Source organism: Coffea eugenioides, chromosome 3 (genome assembly GCF_003713205.1).
Source record: "Coffea eugenioides isolate CCC68of chromosome 3, Ceug_1.0, whole genome shotgun sequence".
Lineage (NCBI taxonomy): Eukaryota > Viridiplantae > Streptophyta > Magnoliopsida > Gentianales > Rubiaceae > Coffea > Coffea eugenioides.
In genome coordinates this window covers 12,414,821-12,436,097 of record NC_040037.1, presented here as the reverse complement: position 1 = coordinate 12,436,097, position 21,277 = coordinate 12,414,821, and the positions used below count along the sequence as shown (strand labels likewise).

Below are 21,277 nucleotides of genomic sequence, written 5' to 3'. Positions count from 1 at the left end.
TACAGAAACTTACTTTTGGAGGTGATCGTATCCAGCTGTAGCCTTTGTTTCACATCAATGGCTATACTATAGGAGTTCCATCCTCAACCTAGGCTCAAGATCAGTCTCAAATCGCTACGTTCCCCCTTCCGCCCAAAGCCCCTAGGGAAAGTACTTTAATGATTTAGTTCTTGCTAGAGCTAGCTTATTCTTATTTATAATAATTCCAATTTATTGAACAGAACTCCCAAGACCAGATAAAAGTAGTATAAATGGTCTTTATTAGCAAAGTAATTAGCCACGTAAACTTATCTTTTTTCGACTATGAGGAGTGAGTCAGTCACTTACTATCTAAAATTTTCCCCCCAAATAATTAGTTCAACCTACGTTAAGATTAAAATTTTCACCATAGAAATTCTCGTGATTCAACAAAGAAACGCCATAGAAACTTATTTTGGGAGATTGTCCTACTATATCTTTATCGACGAAGTAATCAGTCAAAATAATTTTTTCGAACTACATATGAAAAAATGAGCAACCAATCAGAAAGTCCTACTCATGTATCAAAATCGATTCGGCCTACTTAGTTCACCAAACTATGTATACTTCATCCATTTTCACACTATATAAAGAACCAGCATGCACGGCATTGTCCATCATAAATTTCTCATATAAGATCGAGATATTCTTGATGTGACCTTAAATGACTCATCATGTCCATTGGCTATATCTCAAACATTATCTTAAGACCAGAATGTCCATCTTATAAACGCAACTAGTTTATTCATCGTAGCATATCAATCTTATCAACTCAACTAGTTTATTCAGGGTAGCATATCAATCATGAAGACCATAAACTTCCATCGGTACATCATTTTTGTTGTGAATATCGACATCCAATTAAAAAAGTTTCCATCGATCTTTTACCTTTTATTGATGTCAAGGAATATAGCTAATAACACACTTTTTGCAGCAACCTTCCTTCACCCAATGAGATACTTTTGGAGCTTAAGGTTCCGGTCCTAAAGCTCTTCTCCAAGGCTCACCAACCAGCAGAGAAATTAATTTTAGTAAAGTTGTTAAAATTTGGCACCAAGTTTTGATGGCATGTCGGCTTGTTGGTAGATGATATTTTGCTTCTAAGATAATGTTTAAAAAGCCATTTTAGTGAGACCATTATGGTCAATTTTTCCTTGATGATATTGACAGTAGGTCCCATCAACATGAGAAGGGAGGTCAATATATTATGTGATAATTTCATAAACCTCCCTTGAGGTTTCTAACAATTGCTGCTACCTCCCTTGAAATTTAAAAAATTACACTTACTTTCCTTGGTGTTATAAAAAGATTATAATATCTTTGATAACTCTACAAATCCTAAGTGAAAAGTGAGTATAAAGAAAAAAGGAAATCACATTTTTCAAATATTTCTTTATCCAAAAGTTTTAATCTCATCTCTCCTAATACATTATATTCAACTTTTAGGTCATTTAAATGGAATTCTTACTTAGTTTTATAAAAAGCTGACTAGTAGGAATGCATTTGTTAAAAATAGTTTCTTCACAACTTACTTAGCAAAGAAAATAGATGTCCAAATATTAAAAAAGGAATCTTTGAAATATAGCCTAAATGTTTTTTTTTTTTTGCAAAGAACTATCTTAAAACTTTTTACTTAGTAAGAAACACTAATATTTGATATTTTTGGCATTTAACTTGTTTTGTAAATTAAATAGGGGCAATATAGGATGTTCATTAGACTTTTTATACTTGCATCACCATTTGTTACCAAAACATACTTTATAGGGGAGATTTTATAATTTTTCAAGCCTCAAGGGAGGTAGGTGCAATCATTACAAACCTCAAGGGAGGTCTCTAAAATTACCCCATATATTATTGGAAATAAGAGGCTGCTAATTAAAATTATTAAAGACCTTAAAGGGGTTTCTGAAATTATCCCTAAAATATTTCCACCACACAAGGTACAGTATTCCCCTCCTAGTTCTTATAAATAGGGATGCAACTCAATGCACATATCGCTAGATATCAACAAATATAACACGTCATTTGCATTCTGAGTGAGATTGTGATCAAATGGCATCTTCAAAAAATTTGCTCTTTCTTTTTGTTGTTCTCTTTGCACTTGCACTCCAAATCCCCTCTGATGTTACAGCTGCAGGTACCTAGTCTTTCTTTTTTTTACTTATCTCTTACGATTTTTTCTTTTGCTACACCTAAATACTCAAGTGAATGGTGATTAGGAGATTCATTATTGGGACGTGAATTTTTATGGTAGGTTATTTGTATCGTATCAAGGAAGTTATATTAGTTTCCTAATATCTATTTCATTGTTTAATAAAAGTAAATTTTGGTTGTTTGTATCAACGGTAAGTGGAACAGCTGATTTTTCATCCTTATAGTATAACTCCAAGCACACACGTTACATTATATCACACTATTGTTTATCACGATAAAGATTAAAGTAAAGTCGAAAACCAAATTAATTAATACTAATTCTAATTTATTGAGTGGACTATAAGGCAAAATAATTCATATCCAAGTCGCACCATCTTTTATAAGTAGACTATTTTGTTTAATCCATAATATTCTTTTCTTTGCATGTATCTTGCAAATCTTCAGCCCAGCAGGTCACTCAACTCTTTGCAGCTTAAGATGAAGCTCCTAATATTTTTGTCTCCTTGTGTATCGAAACAGATCAGGCGAGCGTGAAGACCACTGGTGAGGCTCATCAGGATAAGATAAGTGAAGATCGTTGCAGATATCGTTGCTGCAGCTGGTACCATGGACAATGCCAAAGATGCTGTGCATCTCCTGAGGAGACCCCTGAAGCTACATCTGGAGATAAGGCTGCCGTAAATGCAGATCGTTGCAGATATCGTTGCTGCAGCTGGTACCATGGACAATGCCAAAGATGCTGTGCATCCGCGGAGGAGACCCCTGAAGCTACATCTGGAGATAAGGCTACCGTAAATGCAGATCGTTGCAGATATCGTTGCTGCAGCTGGTACCATGGACAATGCCAAAGATGCTGTGCATCCGCGGAGGAGACCCCTGAAGCTATATCTGCAGATCGTTGCAGATATCGTTGCTGCAGCTGGTACCATGGACAATGCCAAAGATGCTGTGCATCCGCTGAGGAGACCCCTGAAGCTATATCTGCAGATCGTTGCAGATATCGTTGCTGCAGATGGTACCATGGACAATGCCAAAGATGCTGCGCAACCGCTGAGGAGACCCCTGAAGCTACATCTGGAGATGAGGTCAAAAATTAATGCTAAATAAATAAGGGTGTGACACAGGATCCGTGACGCCTATATTATTACCTTAATATGTAATGTTGTGTTTGCTTTTGATGGTTGATTTCCTCTATGTGTAAAAGACTTCTCTTTGAACTGGTGTAGAATAAACAGGGGAAGCATGTAATGAGTACTCAGTTCGAGTGCTCTTCTTATGTTGTTGTCATGTTGAATAAATAAATCCACTTGATCATCATCACAATTGATGATCTCTATCTCAGTTACATCGTAAACTTCTGTACCTTGGACCTGCTAGAATTTAGTGTGTTTGATATCAGACGTGCAGAATATTCAATATATGTGTGCGCGCGCTCTTCATCATTCCTTGTGATTACAATGTAAAAAAATTGAGTATCGACAAGAGTTAAACCCAATCCTATTCCTTCCTGAGAAAGGAATCAAAGTTCTTCGGTATCGACGGTACAACTTACTAAAAAAAAAAAAATTAAATGTTGATATTCAGAGGAACATCAATCTTATCCAAAAGAGTTGTCAAGCATGAAAATTTATGAATTGCAAGATGTCTAACTTTGACGTAAGACAAAAGTATGAACAATGAATGCTTTCAAGAATGATATTTTGCAAGATTCGACCTTTATTCTGATAAACGTATAGCACCGGAAGAGAACGAGTAGGGTTTCTTCTTTCTTCCCTTTTTTGTAAATTTTGAGGTGGAAGTGCTTTTATATACATATACATATACATACATACATATATATATATATATATATATATATATATATGAGTAAAGGTTGGTGGGTTTTTATTGTATTTATGGACTGGCCATGATCCAAACAAGCAAGCAAAAAAAAAAAAAAAAAATGAAAGCAAGCTTGTTACTGTAAGAGATTAAAACAAAATTTGACCCACAAAAATTATAAAATGTTGTCATAATTATTCAAATTTAAGTCACTTTGTCAAGTTAGTACATAGTCTTCCACGCTTTTCATGCACTCAACATTTTCGACTTATAGCCCTGCAATTTCAAACAAATTTAGTACAAATCGTTTCAACCATATGCGTTTTTATCTTGGATATACATTTAGAGATTTAATTCTATTCACATTATATTTCACCCTATGGAGTGAACTGCAATTATTAATCTGCATGATATGTTGCTTTTCTTAAGTTGATGGGCATAAAAAAATTAATGACCTAAATTCAGTTCGATAAGCTAGTGGTCGAGCTTTTCTGGTTTCTGGTATTGACACATATTAATACGTTCTATCTTTGAGTTTAGATGGCGAAAGGAATTAATAAGTACAAACCTGTCTAGAGATTGGCTTAACAAAGCAATGGATAAATACAGAATTTATCATGCATAACCTCACCAATATTCTGAAACTTCTTAACCATGACTAGATATAGGACTAGTCAAGTTAAAGCTACATGTAGAGTTCTAAAAGGGGAAAAAAAATTTTGGACTATTCCTTTCATGTGCAAAATATATGGTTTCAAGTTTGAATCACAATTACTTATCACGCATCCAAATCTACTAATTTAAATAAATCTTTAAATCAATAGCACAAGAAAAATAATCCCTGACCTCCGTACTTCTTAAGAAGTATAAAGTATTCCTTTTCAAAATCTAGTTTCATCCTCGAATTTGCACAGCTTGTTTGAATGAGAAGATATGGCTTAATTACAAGTATAGTTAATTTATTGTGAGAGTATGTTTCACATATATTAGGAAATTATGTCATAATTAAGCAAGATAATAACATTCACTTAATCGGTAACTTCACTTGCAAAAGTAGTTAGGAATTCCGTAATTTTAGAAGTTTCTTATTTTTATTTTTATTACTTTTATCTCATGTTTATTGTGTAGATTTAATTTCTTGCACTTGTGATAGTTTAAATAATAAATGAGTTTGAAAATCATCGGTCATTGACAATCTTCCCTGTGGGTTTGACCCTTAATACCCTATGCTCAATCTTAACCTGTATACTTGCAGAAAATCACGTGTGGGATATTTAAAAATTTAAAAATATAAAATTTAACTATGAAATGGGCTTAATTATTATATGCATACCTCATACTCATCAATGACTAGTTATAGGACTAGTCAAGTTAAAGCTACATGTAGAGTTCTAAAAAGGAAAAAAAAAATATTTTGGACTATTTCTTTCATGTGCAAAAATATGACTTCAAGTTTGAATCACAATTACTTATCGCGCATTCAAATCTACTCATGTAAATAAATCTTTAAAGCAATAGCACAAGAAAATTAATCCACGAATTCAGTACTTCTTATGAAGTGTAAAGTATTCCTTTTCAAAATCTAGTTCCATCCTTGAATTTGCACAGCTTGTTTGAATTAGTATTTTAACAGGAAAGTTGCTCGTAATGTATAAAGATCTTGATAGAGTTAATTAAAGCTCTATTACGCCCACTTAAAATCGGTAAATTTCTGAAATGGGCAGGGACCTTTAGGCCTTTAGACTGATGAAAATGAAAGTTTACCTAACCAACAAACGAAAAAGAAAAAGAAATTGATATACAATCCAGACATGAAGACGGAAAAGGAGGAGATTGATATCCTTCCTATCAGAGATTGAAAAATGGCCACATTATCTTATTATTCTTTAGCTCAACTATCCACTTTAGAAATCATGAAAGACTATAATCCTATCCAGAGATTGAAAAATGGCCACATTATCTTTCGATTCTTTAGCTCAATTATCAACTTTTGCAGTCAAGAAAGACTATATATAACTCGTACAAGGACAATAAATACTTTATTCCTCCGTCCTGAGACTGCAGACATGGACGTCTGCATTAGTCAATAATAAAGGGTCACTCTAATGCAAGTAACAGGGCAGGTACTCAAACTATTGGGATAATTTCACAAACTTCCCCTGAATGTTTGGACAATTTCACCTAGTGCCCCTCTTGTTTTCGATATTACGCTGATCACTCTTACTTATAACTAGTTTTGTAACCAAGTTAGCCCATGTCCGTAAAAGAAATGCAATAGATTGACAAGAAATGGTGTCAGCACATTTTGTTCCATATTTACCTTTATAGGCCCTAAAAGAAATATTGTAACATATTTATGTTGTAAAAAGGGCTATTTCCAAAAAAGAAAAAAATAAAAAAATATAAAATGAGGAGTGAACTATTCCAAATGGCATGAAGCACAGCAGCTAAAAGGAAAAAATAATTTTGAATACACAATAATGCCATGAGTAGAATCAGGTCCGTCCTATTTATCCAAAATTCATGGTAGCTTTCAATTAGTAGTCAACATATAAAGGTACAGACAAAGTAGTCTACCTAAAAAATTTTATACTACAACATGCTTGTTTTTGATTGACTATTTTAATTATTTAGAGATTTTGATTATAGATAATCAATTTTTGTGATATCCTCGTTTACTTTTGTGTTCACATTATGGATTTTTTAATAACAATAAAAATGATAAAATTTTACAATCAACCAAGTAGTAGCCTAATGTAGTCCAAGCTAATTGAAGATTAATTTTCCCTCCAAAATTTTCTTGATAAGACTCAACAAAGATATGGTATAGAAACTTACTTTTGGAAGTGATCTTATACGATCTTTATTTACAAAGTAATTAGTCGCTTAAACTTATGTTTTTCTTTCAACTATATATGCAAAAATGAGGAGTGAATGAGTCACTTAATATCTAAAATGTTCCCTCCAAATAATTTGTCCAACCTAATTTAAGATTGAAATTTCCACTAAAGAAATGTTCGTGATTCAGTAAAAAAAAACGATAGAAACTTATTTTGGGAGATTGTCCGACAAGATCTTTGTCAACATAGTGATAATCACTTAAAATAGAGCAACCAAGCAGAAAATCCTACTCACATGTCAAAATCGATTCGGTATACTTACTTTACTTCACCAAGCTTTATCTACCTCATCCATTTTCACATTATATAAAGCACATGCATGCATGGCTTTATCCATCGCAAATTGCTCATATAATATCAAGATATTCATGATGTGGTCCTTAAATGACTCATCATGTCTACCATGGCAACATTTTAAACTCATCTTAAGGCCAGAATGTTCATCTTATCAGCTCTACGAGTTTATTCATGGAACCACATCAATCATGAAGACCATAAACTTCCATTCGGTACCTCATTTTGTTGTGAATATCCACATTCAATTAAAAAAGTTTTCATCTTTTAATTATTATATATAAATATCAAAGAATAAAGCTAATAAGCCACTTTTTTCAACAATTTTCCTTCACCCAATGAAATATTTTGGAGCTTAATGTTCAGCACCTAAAGATCTTCTCCAAAGCTCACCAGCCTTAGAAAATTAGTTTTAGTAAAGTTGTTAAATTTTGGCGACAAGTTTCGATGGCATGTTGGTAAAATTGGAATATGATATTTTGCTTCTAAATGAGGGTATTACAGTCAATTTGTCCTTGACGATATTGACATTAGGTCCCATCAACATAAAAAATGAGGTCATTTAGATATCAACAAAATATTGTTTAGCTCAATGCAATTGTCACTAGATATCAATAAATTTAGCACATCATTTAGATTTTGAGTGAGATTGTGTTCAAATGGCATCTTCAAAAAATTTGCTGTTTCTTTTTGGTGCTCTCTTTGCACTTGTACTCCTCAATTCCTCTGATGCAACAACTGAATGCACCTAATCTTTTTCCTCCTTCCTTTATTTATTTATTTGGATGAACCTGAATACTTAAATGAATGGAGCTTAGGAGACACATTAGTGGGACGTGAATTTTTATGATAGGCTATTTGTATAGTATCAAGGAAGTTATATTAAAGTACTAATATCTTTTTCACATCCTTATAGTATTACTGCAAGGATAAACGTTCCAAAATGTCACACTATTGTTTAACACGACAAAGATTAAACTAACGTCAAAACCCAAATGTCATATTTAGTAGCTTATAAGACGAAATAATTCATATCCAAGTTGCACCATCTCATATCCCTAGACAGTTTTGTTTAATCCATAGTATTCATTTCTTTGCATATATCTTGCAAATTTTCAACCTAGCCAGTCACCTAACGTTTTGGACTTTAAGACGATGCTCCTAATATTTATGTCTTGAAACAGATCACGACAACATGAAGACCACTGGATGCCAGTTCAGGTGAGATTGATCACTTAACTGGTTGCAGATTTCGTGCTGCCGCTGGTACCCCATCTATTGCACGAGATGCTGTCAAACAGCTGAGGAGATCCGTGAGAATAAATTTGGAGATGAGGACACCGTAACCGTAGATTGTTGCAGATTTGGTTGCTGTCGTTGGTTCCATGGACGATGCACCAGATGCTGTCGAACTTCTGAGGAAACCCCTTATACATCATAAACTTCTGTACCTCGGGAACACTAGAATTTAGTGTGATTGATATAAGACGTTCATAATGTTCAATAATATGTATATATGTGTGACAGGTGCCGAACCTGTGCAATAATAAATACCTACTCGAGAAAAATACAGATTTTGTATATAGCGGTGAGTAGGGTCGAATCCACAGGGACTGGGGATAATTTGTTTCTTCTAGAGTCCAAAGTATGGGGGGTTTTGGATTAAATGCTAACTAAATAAATTAACTGCAGAAAATAATTAATTAAAAGAAATGATTGGGGAAACTCTAGCCAAGGGTACACATCAGAAATGGTTCATGCACTGATCATTGATGCAGAAATAATTCCAACATTTAGCAATAGATTAGTTATAGTTGTCATGCACGCGATAAACAACCAACCCTTCCTTAATTTCTCGATAGCTAAGGTACGACCGTTAGCTATTTCCCTAACCCAAAAATAACCCTAGGTACGACCGTAGGATTTAATTTCTAGATTGCATTAATAATTAGAAAGGCCCAATCCTAACCAACAAACACGCTACGAGGGTTTGTTTAAGCTAGATCATATGTTCCCCAGACATAAATCCAATTACGCCAGTTGCTACTGAGATAAAGATAACGAACAATTACGGATTCAATTACCCCTATTTAGCAAAAATAGCCTATATGAATAATTAATTATTGCGCACTAATCAATCATACACAAGGCCATAGCAATTAAAATCAAGGAACATATAAATACCAATAAATGAAGAAAACAATTAAAACAGATTCGATCTCACAGTAGTTGTCGAACCAAATCGTCAGTTGTCCCCTTGACTAGAAAAGCTTAACCACGCCTCATGAGAAAATCTCCCCGTTGGGAAATATTGTCGAACACCTGGCGTGTGTCAGAGGCCAGTCCAAAGAAAGGAAACTAGAACTAAACTAAAAAACTAAAACTAAAGCCCTAGATGTCCCTGCTACTCTACGTTATCCCTATTTAAGCAACAAGAGGAAGATGACTAAAGGCTATCTAGGTGGTCCCCACACATGTGGACAAAGCCCTCCAAGTACTTCTTGTTCCAAGTCTCTTTCCCGTAACTTTCTTTTAAGAGCCCAAATGACTAGATGCTTTCCACTAGCTTGTGGTCCCCCACCAATTCAAGGGCCCAAGAATTGAAGCCCTTAGAAGTCTCCCTATTTTCCATAAAGTCCTTCCTTTTTTATGGTTTTCTGCTTCATTCCTGAAATTAAGTCATGGTACCAAATATAAGTAAATGTCAGCAATTAACACAATATTTGTCAGGAATAAAAGGGGAAATTAATAATAAAATTACTAACAAATTATACCCTATCAATGTGCTTCTTCATCGTACCATGTCATTACAATGTAAAATAATTCAGCATCGACGGAGTCAAACTCAATTCCGTTCCCTCCTGATGAGAAAGAAACTGAAGTCCTTCAAATGGATATTTTGGATGCTATCAAGAGTTTGAATGGAATGGCATTCAGAGATCTGAACCCTTTATCTTTGTTCAAGATTTTTTTGGTGGAACTGCTTCATTTATACGAATTTGCCTAGTTAGTAAACAATTCTATTATACTTCTAGAATACGCGTTTATATGTATAGCACAAAAGAGGTTCTGTAGTTCGTGTATTTCAAGAATATTTATTCTTTTCACCTAACCTATAAAAATATATAATAAATTCTTGATGCATTATACTTTTTTTTGGATGCATTATCCTTTATGATTTATACTTTAAATTTTAAAAAGTGAGACAAGATAATGACGTACCTTTTGAGTTATATATAAAATGGTATTGTCAAATAACAAACTTAGATGGATTATACATATAAATGTAAAAAAAGTGATAAAACTTTAATAAATCTGATGTCATATACACAAGGATCAGCATTAAATTTGATATAAAACTAGCATAATCATTCAAAATTATAGTAATTTCACTTGTATACCTAATTCTATAACATTTAGATTTATTCATACTATTCATATATGAATTTATATTATATCCATAATAATGATAAACTCGTATTTTTGTACTAAACTTTTAATCATACATTTGAAAAAAAATTATATAATCTGTGTATATATAGTATCCCTCTTTATATCTATCTTTACTAGATATAGGCTTGTTCAAAGTTGTTGGTTCTTTTAATTTACGCAAAAAAGAAAATAAAGAACTTCAAAGGAAGCTTGGTACTAGAAGAAACTAATCCGTTGCTGGTCCTCAAGAATTAAAAAAAAAAAAAAAAAACATGAAAGCTTACAAAACACGCATACGTTATAGTTCTTATAACAAATCAATTAATTAAGAAGTCTTAGATATGAAATGCCAACAATACTAACTTGGTCCCCATATTAAAGTCAGATGAAATGTCAAATATGGAAGAAAAAAAAAAGCAACTCATAAAGTTGGACGAAGCAAGTTAAACTATCAGACTGATTTCTAAGCAAAACCCGAAATTGTAGAAGTCTTGTTAGCTAATGTTAGAGCTGGTTTTAACGATTCATAAGGTTTATGAACTAAGTGATAAGAAGGAATAAATTCTACTAGACCTAATAAATGTCTAGTTCAAATTAATAGCAAACCAATTACTAGACGCCTTAGTAACCGTTAAAATCAATTAATTGAGATTTAATAATATGAGGGGTTACAAAACTCATGCTTAGAAAATAAATGCAATGTAATTAGTATAAATCCACTAGGAGGTGACCAAGTGAGGGAATTTTGGTGTCGGTTAGCTTTGAGAATTAGCTACTATAGTTTATTGAATTGGGAGACAAATTAACATGTGGAGTTATTGATAAGTGATAGTATTAAATATTTTTAAAATTTAGAGTCTTGTTCGTAAAGTATAATGTACCAGGAATTTATTACGTATTTTTATAGTTTAGTTGAAAAGTATGAATATTTTTGAAATATATGAACTACACAAGCTTTTATTGTGTTATACTTTTAAGTGTGTATTGTACAAGTGTAATAGAAGCATTTACTAACTAGGAAAATTCGTATAAATGAAGCATTTCCACCAAAAAAATCTTGAACGAAGATAAAGGAAAAAAAAACAACATTCAGATCTCCAAATGGCATTCAAATCAAAAACTTGATGGCATCCAAAATATCCATTTTTGAGGGACTTTGTTTCCTTTCTCAGGAGCAGGATTGGGAACGTTTCACTCTGTCGATGCTGAATTCTTTCACATTGTAATGGCATGGCGCGATGAAGAAGCACATATATACATATATTGAACATTCTGCACGTCTTATATCAATCACACTAAATTCTAGCGGGTCCAAGGTACAGAAGTTTATGATGTAACTGAGATAGAGATCATCAATTGTAGTAGATGATCAAGTAGATTTATTTATTCAACATGACAACAACATAAGAAGAGCACTCGAACTGAGTACTCATTACGTGCTTCCCCTGTTGATTCTACACCAATTCAAAGAGAAGTGGCACAAGTCTTTTACACATACAGGAAATCAACCATCAAAGGCAAACACAACATATTAAGGTAATAATATAGGTGTCACGGATCCTGTGTCACACCCTTATTTATTTAGCATTAATTTTTGACCTCATCTCCGGATGTAGCTTCAGGGGTCTCCTCAGCAGTTGGACAGCATCTCTGGCAGCGTCCATGGTACCAGCGGCAGCAACCATGTCTGCAACCATCTGCAGTTACGGTATCCTCATTTTCGGATGTAGCTTCAGTGGTCTCCTCAGCAGGTGGACAACATCTTTGGCAATTTCCATGGTACCAGCGGCAGCAACCATGTCTGCAACGATCTGCGGTTACGGTATCCTCATCTCCGGATGTAGCTTCAGGGGTCTCCTCAGCAGTTCGACAGCATTTTTGGCACTGTCCATGGTACCAGCGGCAGCAACGATATTTGCAACGATCTTCGCTTATGCTATCCTGATGAACCTGACCTGAACTGGCATCGTGGACACCAGTGGTTTTCACGCTCTTCTGATCTGTTTCAAGACAGAAGGAGACATTAATATTTGGAGCTTTATCTTAAGCTGCGAACGTTAGGTGACCGGCTAGGCTGAAAATTTGCAAGATATATGCAAAGAAAAGAATACAATGGATTAAACAAAACAGTCCAGGCATATAAGATGGTGCGACTTGGACATGGATTATTTTGCTTTAATAGTCTATTCAATAAATTATAATTAGAAGCAGTTAATTTGGTTTTCAACGTTAGTTTAACCTTTAGTGTGACACTATGGAACGTGTATCCTTACAGCAATACTATAAGGATGCATGAAAAATCAGATGTGCCACTAACCATTGATGGAAGCAACCAAGATTTACTTTTGCTAAACAATGAAAAAGATATTAGCACATTAATATGACTTGCTTGATAATATACTAATAGCCTTCCATAAAAATTCACATCCCAATAATGAGTCTCCTATTCTCCATTCATTTGAGTATTTAGGTGCAGCCAAAAAAAAAAAAGGAAGAAAGGAAAAAAGAAAGGTACCTGCAGCTGTTGCATCAGAGGAAATGAGGAGCACAAGTGCAAAGAGAACACCAAAAACAAAGAGCAAATTTTTTGAAGGTGCCATTTCATCACAAGCTCACTCAAAATGTAAGTAATGTGCTAAATTATTGCTATCGAGTGATAAGTGCATGGAGTTGCAGCCCTATTTATAGGAACAAAGGGGGGAACACCACGCCTTGCGTGGGATGAATATTTTAGGGTTAATTTCAAAAACCTCCCTTGATGGTTTTCATAATTTCACTACCACCCTTGTTATATCCAATAATACAATGAGCTCCCTTCTGATGTTGATGGGACCTAATATCAATATCATCAGGGGCAAATTGACCATAATGCCGTCACTAAAATAGCTTTTTTAAACATTATCTTAGAAGCACAATATAATCTTCCAAGCTTACCAAGATACCATCAAAACCTAGTGTGCCAAAATTTAACAACTTTCCTAAAAGTAATTTCTCTGTTGGTTTGTGAGACTTGGAGAAGAGCTTTAGGAGCTGAACTTTAAGCTCCGAAAATCTTTAATTGGGTGAAGGAAGATTGCTGCCAAAAGTGTGTTATTAGCTATATTCCTTGACATCTATAAAAGGTAAAAGGTGGAAACTTTTTTAATTTAATGGTATGGTACCATGAATAAACTCGTTAAGTTGATAAGATGAACATTCTGGCCATAAGATATGTTTAAAATGTAGCCAGTAGACACGATGAGTCATTTGAGGTCCACACCATGAATATCTTGATGTTTTATGAGCAATTTATGATGGATAATGCCATGCATTATTGTTCTTTCTATAATGTGAAAATGGATGAAATATACATAGCTGGTGAATTAAGTAGACTAACTCGATTTTGATATGTGAGTACGACTTTCTGATTGGTTGCTCATTTTTTATCTTCTAGGACAATCTCCCAAATTAAATTTCTATGGTGTTTCATTGTTGAATCACGAATATTCCTATGGTAAAAATTTTAGTCTTAAATCAGGTTGAACTAATTATATGGAGGGAAAATGTTAGATACTGAGTGACTGATTCACTCCTCATTTTGTCATGTGTAGTCCCAAAAAAAAAGAAGACTTAGGTGGCTAATTAGTTTGTTAAAAAGACCGTATAACATCACCTCCAAAAGTAAGTTTTTGTATTATCTCTTTGTTGAGTTTTTATCATGAACATTTTTTAGGGAAAATTAATCTTCAATTAGCTTGGACTATATTGTCTTAAATTAGTTATGTTTTTGCGGTAGAAAAAAGAAATATGTTGTAGTATAAATTCAATTATCTAGTAATTAGATTACATTTTTCGATGCCTTTATCTCTTTACCACTAATTGAAATCCACCGTGAATGTTGAACAACTAAGATGGGAACTGTTTCTGATAGGCTGCAATTTTATCGTTTATTTTATTATTAATTTTTCCTATTACCTGAGTTGATGTGAATTAATTGCTGGATTCTGCTCACTTTTGATATTTTGCATGTATGTCAGCGAGTAGAACGGAAATATGATAGTAAGTATCAATTTAGCAGAAAAGGAGCCCAAGCAACAGAGATTATCCTAGGGGGCATTTCTGGAAAAGAAACAAACTCATGGCCATTTTGGTAAATTGCTGCGAAGACAGCGGAGGGAGCTCCCTCTTTTCTTTTGGCCGCCGCACCAGAGGGAGAGAGGAGTTAGACATTAGATAGAATAGAGAATGCAGAGAACTAGTACTAGGGTTCTTCCCTTTTTCCTTTAGCTTTGACTTTTCTTCCTTAGCTTGTGATAGTGGGATTCATCTACGGATGTCAGGAGCAAACTTGGAAAAACCTTGACTTTTCTTCATCTGAACTATCGGCAATTGCTTTTGCTTTTTCGTATGTTATCCGAAGTGAAACAGAGGGTACCTCTTGTAACTTTGCTATCTTTTTTTGATTGGAGCGAATTGCATTTCCCAATTTTTGTGACAATGGTCGCGGCTCTTGTTTCAACTTCCGGTGGACTTAATTCATCAAACATGAACTAATTCCTCCCTTTTAGTCAGGAAACAACGGATGCTTTGGGTCGCAAAAAATTTGTGAGATCGATTTAATTTAATCTTTTCCTTTTATTTATTGGTATTCGCATATTCCTAGATTGCTAAGCTTATGATTATTTAATTAATTGATTGTCTTGCATCTGGATAATTAATTGATTTGATAATCTATTGTCAATTAGGGCATTAAATCCGTAATTGTTTAATTGCCTTAAATTAGTGACAACTGGCACGATTAGATTTGTGTCAGGGGGATACTCGGGCTAATCTGAAATAACCCTGGTAGTGCGTTATTTGGTTAGAATAGGGCTCCTCTAATACGTAAGACAATTGGGGAATTAAATCTTACGGACGTACCTAGGATTATTTCCTAATTAGAGCAGTGATTAACGGGCGTACCTTAATCACCGACCCAGTAAGGAAGGGTTGACTGCCATCGCTTGTTTGGTAGTTATAACCTATTTATTGATAAATAATTGGAATTGCCTTTGCTTCGATGATCAATTAGGTGAACCATTGCTGAAGTTATTTCTTGGCTAGATCTTTAATTAATATTACCTTGATTTTAGTGAATTGCCATTTGACTTTTAGTTGCCTACTTTATTTTATTTTTAATTGTTTCCTTGTTTTAATTGATTTAGGCCTTTAATTATTGTTACTCTAAGTTCAGTGAATTGTGGTTTAATTTATAGTTAGTTATTTATTTTTATTTTCTTATTTGAATTTATTTGATTGTCGTCGTTCCTACAAAATCATCCCCCTGTGTTACTTTGGATTTCTTAAGAAACAAATATACCCAGTCCCTGAGGATACGACCCTACTTGCCCTGTCTATAAATTCATAATTATTTGTGAAAAAAAATAACCATTCCATTCCGGTATATCGGATCAAGCAAACTCTTCGGGAACAGGGTGAATCAAGTAACCCATTGCACACCTAGAGTCCCTACTCCAGTACTTAGAATTGGGTTTTGGTCATTTTAACTGGAAATTAGGTTTAATTTTATTATTGTACAGGCTTCGACAACCTGCCAGTTTCTGCTCATGACATTATTGTGCATTAATTTTATTTCATTTTTGCTGTGTGATCGATGAATTTCTATAACTGTATAGGATCGATCGAAATAGTAATTCACTTGGAGTACTCCAGAGTCGAACCTATAGGATTGAGTTAATTTTTCCTACATTAATTACTCTAATAAAAATAACAAAATTTAAACTTAGAGGGTTTTTAATCACTAATTAAGAAATTAAATAAATAATCAAATCAAATAAGATATAGGTGAGAAAACAATTAGCAAAAGACTAGAGTTTCAAAATTTGATTCAGAATTGGAATTATTATCCAATTATTTTCTTAAGAAGTCAAAGACGTATCACGTAAGGGTGTTTTAATTATCTTTCGATACATCTAAATTATGTCTAATGAAATCTCACAATGCTCTCGAGATCATAGGTATTTAATTAAACCCTTTAACATTTTAAGTGATATAATTATGCCATACAAATCCTAATCCACTTTCATAATTAGGTTAAATATGTTTATTTATCTAAGGAGCCCTGTTGTTCTCGTCAATTCTTCGAATCAACTCCAAATTCATTAATATATTTGTGTTTATGGAACATTTTGTTGAGCAGGTAGTGAGATTGAAGGATGGTTTCAAGAAATTCATATATTTGAGATATATTTTGAAATTTATCGTACATTTACCTTGAAGATCAGAAGAAAATTGAGGCAGAATTGAATTATTACTAAGAATGGTGAAGGGACTTAGCATTAAGCTAAATCTAGAACAAAGGCTAATTTATTTTGAGGTGGATATTGAAGCAGCTGACATCAAATGGATCTGGCTGCTTATGTCTTTATCTTAAAGTACTTAATTTAGCAATGCTCTCCATTTTAGCAATGTACTTAATTTATCTTAATTTAGCCTATGGCATGCTTTATACGCAGCATTTGTGATCTTCCTAAAACTAAAACATTAAAGGATCAAAAATAATCATACAGATTACTAACAGTATTTTGATTACTATACTTAAGCTATTATATTTAAGGATATTGATGGTGCATTGACAATCTAATCTAATCTAATACTATATAAAAGTGTTGATGGATGCTCAGGGAAACAAATTGTCAACCAAGGTGACAGGTGCCGAACCTGTGCAATAATAAGTACCTACTCGAGAAAAATACAGATTTTGTATATAGCGGTGAGTAGGGTCGAATCCACAGGGACTGGGGATAATTCGTTTCTTCTAGAGTCCAAGGTATGTGGGGGTTTTGGATTAAATGCTAACTAAATAAATTAAATGCAGAAAATAAATAAAAGGAATAATTATTGGAGAAACTCTAGCCAAGGGTACACTTCAGATATGGTTCAGGCACTGATCATTGATTCACAGATAATTCCACATTTATTAATAGATTAGTTATAGTTGTCATGCACGCGATAAACAACCAACCCTTCCTTAATTTGTCGATAGCCAAGGTACGACCGTTGACTATTTCTCTAACCAGGAAACAACCCTAGGTACGACCGTAGGATTTAATTTCTAGATTTGCATTAATAATTAGAAAGGCCCAATCCTAACTAACAAACACGCTACGAGGGTTTGTTTAAATTAGATCGTATGTTCCCCTGTCATAAACCCAATTACGCCAGTTGCTACTGAGATAGGGATAACGAACAATTACGGATTCAATTACCCCTATTTAGCAAAATAGCCTATATGAATAATTAAATATTGCACATCTATTCAATCACTCACACGAGCTATAGCAATTAAAAACAGGAAACATATAAATACCAATAAATTAAGGAAGCAATTAAAATAAATTAGATCTCACAGTAATTGTTGAACCAAATCTTTAGTTGTCCCCTTGACTAGAAAAGCTTAACCACGCCTCATGAGAAAATCTCCCCGTTGGGGAATATTGTCGAATACCTGGCGTGTGTCAGAGGCCAGTCCAAAGAAAGAAAACTAGAACTAAACTAAAAAACTAAAACTAAAGCCCTAGATATCTCTTGCTTCTGTACGTTGTCCCCTTTTAAAGCAACAAAAGAAAGATGACTAAAAGCTATCTAGGTGGTCCCCACACATGTGGACAAAGCCTCCCAAGTATTTCTTGTTCCAAGTCTCACTACGTTGCTTTCTTTGAAGCCCAAATGACCAAATGCCTTTCACTAGCTTGTGGTCCCCCACCAATTCAAGGGCCCAAGGATTGAAACCCTTAGAAGTCTCCATATTTTTCACAAAGTCCCTCCTTTTTGGTAGTTTTCTGCTTCATTCCTGAAATTGATTCCAAATACCAAATATGAGTAAATATCAGCAATTAACACAATATTTGTCAGGGATAGAAGGGAAAATTAATAATAAAAATACCAACAATTAACACCCTATCAATTCCCCCCACACCTAAACCATGCTTGTCCTCAAGCATGAGAACAAGAAACAAACACCAATATTTGATAGTGGCTATTGCTCTATCCAACAAATTGCCAAGATACCAAGAAAAATAATATTCAAGCATCAATGGTCAAGTCCAAGAAACATCACTCCGGTTAGCTTCTAAACCACAAACTCCTCTAATTCCAGGTTAACTAATCTAAGAAAAAGGAATGACACACAACATTTATCAGCAAATGGTCCAACTATTAACCAAAATCTCAACATTAAATCCATAATTCGGCAAGCTGACTTTTATTACACACTAACACAACCTTCACTTTTTTTTCACATTTTTTCTACTTTTCTCTCTTTTTTTTTTGATTCTTTTTTTTTCTTTCAATAGTAACAAAAGACTTAGTCGCTAGCCATTTGAGCCTTTTGACGCGAACTCCAACATTGGCCAGATGAAGGAGCCCGGTTACTCAGCTTCTATCGCCACGTGATCACGTACTCATAGCAATTACTACTTTTTGACGCGAGAATCGACACTTTTAGGTGCAGATCCCCGGTTACTCAGTAGTAACTAATAGCGGAGTACAGTCAAGTTTATTCATAGCTAAAAATCACAAAAACTCAATATAACACAAGAACCAAAAGAAAACTTGCATCAGCTAACCTCATTTTCAAACATGGAGAACTAAAGTTAATAACCGGACCAATTCACATGAAAATGCCAATAATCATTCCCTATGCCTAGGAAAGTTAACCAAAAATTATAAAAGTAAAACAATCATTGATATTCACCAAAGAGATGTTTTTGGATTCAACCACATTAACTTGGTACCCTTTTATTATTAAAACTTGGCAAAAGTAGAAATAGAGGCAATAATCCAACATCAAACCTTGGCATGCACTTACGAGCCAATCACTAAAAAGAAGAAAAAATGAACGAGAGGTGGACAAATAACAAACTAAAAATAAAGAACTAGTATAGCTGTCCCCCCCACACCTAGATCCTACATTGTCCTCAATGGAGGAAATAAAGTAATTAAAGTGAAAAGGACAACGAAACTTCCCTCTCGAGTGGCTAAGGGGTCGGCGGGAACAGCGGAGGGGCACCGATGTGGTGAGACATCAAGTCAACCAGCAAATGCAAAACTCTGTCCACCCAAAATCTCAAAAAAAAAAAAAAATGGCTCCAGTTGGCCAGTTAATGCCTTAACTTAAAATCAGCAATTTCAACAATGACAACTTAGATATTTGACAATACTAACTCAGCCAACCAAATAGAGGTACCAAATTCAATTGAAAATATTTCCACCAGTACCACTGGGTAAAATGTAGTCCAAAATCAATGAAATTGCTATAGCAGAGTAGAGCAGTAGTAAAGCAAAAACCCAAAGTGTTAATCTAGTCACAAGAAAGATTCTAAACCTCTAAAGAAGAGCAACGGGCGACTATAATTCCAATGAATAGAGCAAGTAGAGGAACCGTAGGTGGGAACCCAGCCCACCGAAGTCAATAAACAAACCCAGGAAACAAATAAGTCCGCAAATGAGTCAACAAATTGCACAAATGATCAGACCAAAATCACAGACACTGCTCCTCCAAATCAGCAATGTAAACCAACATCCAGAATGTCCTCAAAAACTCAATTAAAAACTACTAATGCCAACAAGGAATGCAGTTGCCGAATTAAATCAACCAAAATTTCAACAAGCACAACACTGGCCGAGATCCTTCCCAAAATATCACAGACAATTGTTAAAATTCCAGCCCACCCAAGAACTTCAACAATTCCCCCCAAAAGTTTGAACAAATGTCCCCCCCGGCACTGTGCTAGAGCACAACCAATTTCAACGAATGTGCTAATCAAAGAGGCTAAGAGCAAGGCAACTGTCAAACACCCAATAACCCAAAACAATTGAACTCAAATCCATAAAAAACACAATAAATATTCCCAAGAAATTGGCCGACCCGAAATAGCAAGTTAGAATATAGACCGTAGTAACACAGGCATAATCCCCTCACTATCAATTAGATAGGCAACAACAGCAAATGAACAAATCCGGAGTAAAGTAACACAGCCGCTAAATGATACCAATCAACACCAAAAATTGGGGATCGAGGTTGAAATACCTCGATCGGCTACCAAATAAAGAACTGGGGTGGTAGTGGTTGGCGTGAGGTGAGGCAAAGCTGATGATGGCCGCGGGAGAGAGAGGGAAGCGAGGTGGGTGGCGTGTCTGGTGGTCAGCCGCTGGTGGCGCACGAAGTTGCAGAGCTGGTGGCCGCTGAGGTTGACCGCACGGCGGTGGTCTTGGGCTGTGGCAGGCAGCGGCGAAATGGTGGCGGCTGGAGCGCGCAGGTGGAGATGGCGCAACGGGCTCGCTGGGGAGAGAGCTGCGCGCGAGGGCTGATGGACTGCACTGACCTTGGAGGTGTGCGGGTAGCAGGGGCGACGGACCAGCAGGGGAACAGAGTAGAAGAAAGAAAGAAACAGAGTAGAAGAAAGAAAGAAAAGAGAAAGAAAGAAGAAGAAAGAAAGAAAGAAAAGAAAGAAAGAAGAAAGAAAAAGAAAGGATTTTTTTTTTTTGTTTTTACGTTGACAAGTCAAGGACTAGCTACGGTTAAGGAGAAAGAAAAATTCTTCCTTTTGATTCCGTATTACTTCCTCTTTTTTTCTTTTTCTTTTTTTTTTTTTTTTTCCAAAAATCTTTTTATTTTT

General features: G+C 34.7%; 1 protein-coding gene across 4 annotated transcripts; it reads left to right on the top strand.

Moving 5' to 3' along the window:
* The first annotated feature begins 2,026 nt into the window (after positions 1 to 2,026).
* LOC113765439 (CYC02 protein-like) lies at positions 2,027 to 3,526 on the top strand. 4 transcript variants are annotated; one of them, XM_027309616.1, is made up of 3 exons: positions 2,027 to 2,155; positions 2,692 to 2,773; positions 2,888 to 3,526. In XM_027309616.1, exons 1-3 carry the CDS (start codon positions 2,071 to 2,073, stop codon positions 3,267 to 3,269), a joined length of 549 nt encoding a protein of 182 aa, XP_027165417.1. In that variant the 5' UTR covers positions 2,027 to 2,070; the 3' UTR covers positions 3,270 to 3,526. The 4 variants fall into 4 exon arrangements, with proteins under 4 accessions (XP_027165417.1, XP_027165418.1, XP_027165416.1 ...); XM_027309617.1 differs by having other exon boundaries at positions 2,692 to 2,887; positions 3,095 to 3,526; XM_027309615.1 differs by having other exon boundaries at positions 2,692 to 3,001; positions 3,095 to 3,526.
* The last annotated feature ends 17,751 nt before the right edge of the window (positions 3,527 to 21,277 follow it).

Coding starts and splice junctions, on each gene's coding strand:
- LOC113765439 (XM_027309614.1), top strand. CDS start 2,071: ATGGCATCTTCAAAAAATTTGCTCTTTCTTTTTGTTGTTCTCTTTGCA. Junction 2,156..2,691: donor CTCTGATGTTACAGCTGCAG/GTACCTAGTCTT, acceptor GTATCGAAACAG/ATCAGGCGAGCGTGAAGACC.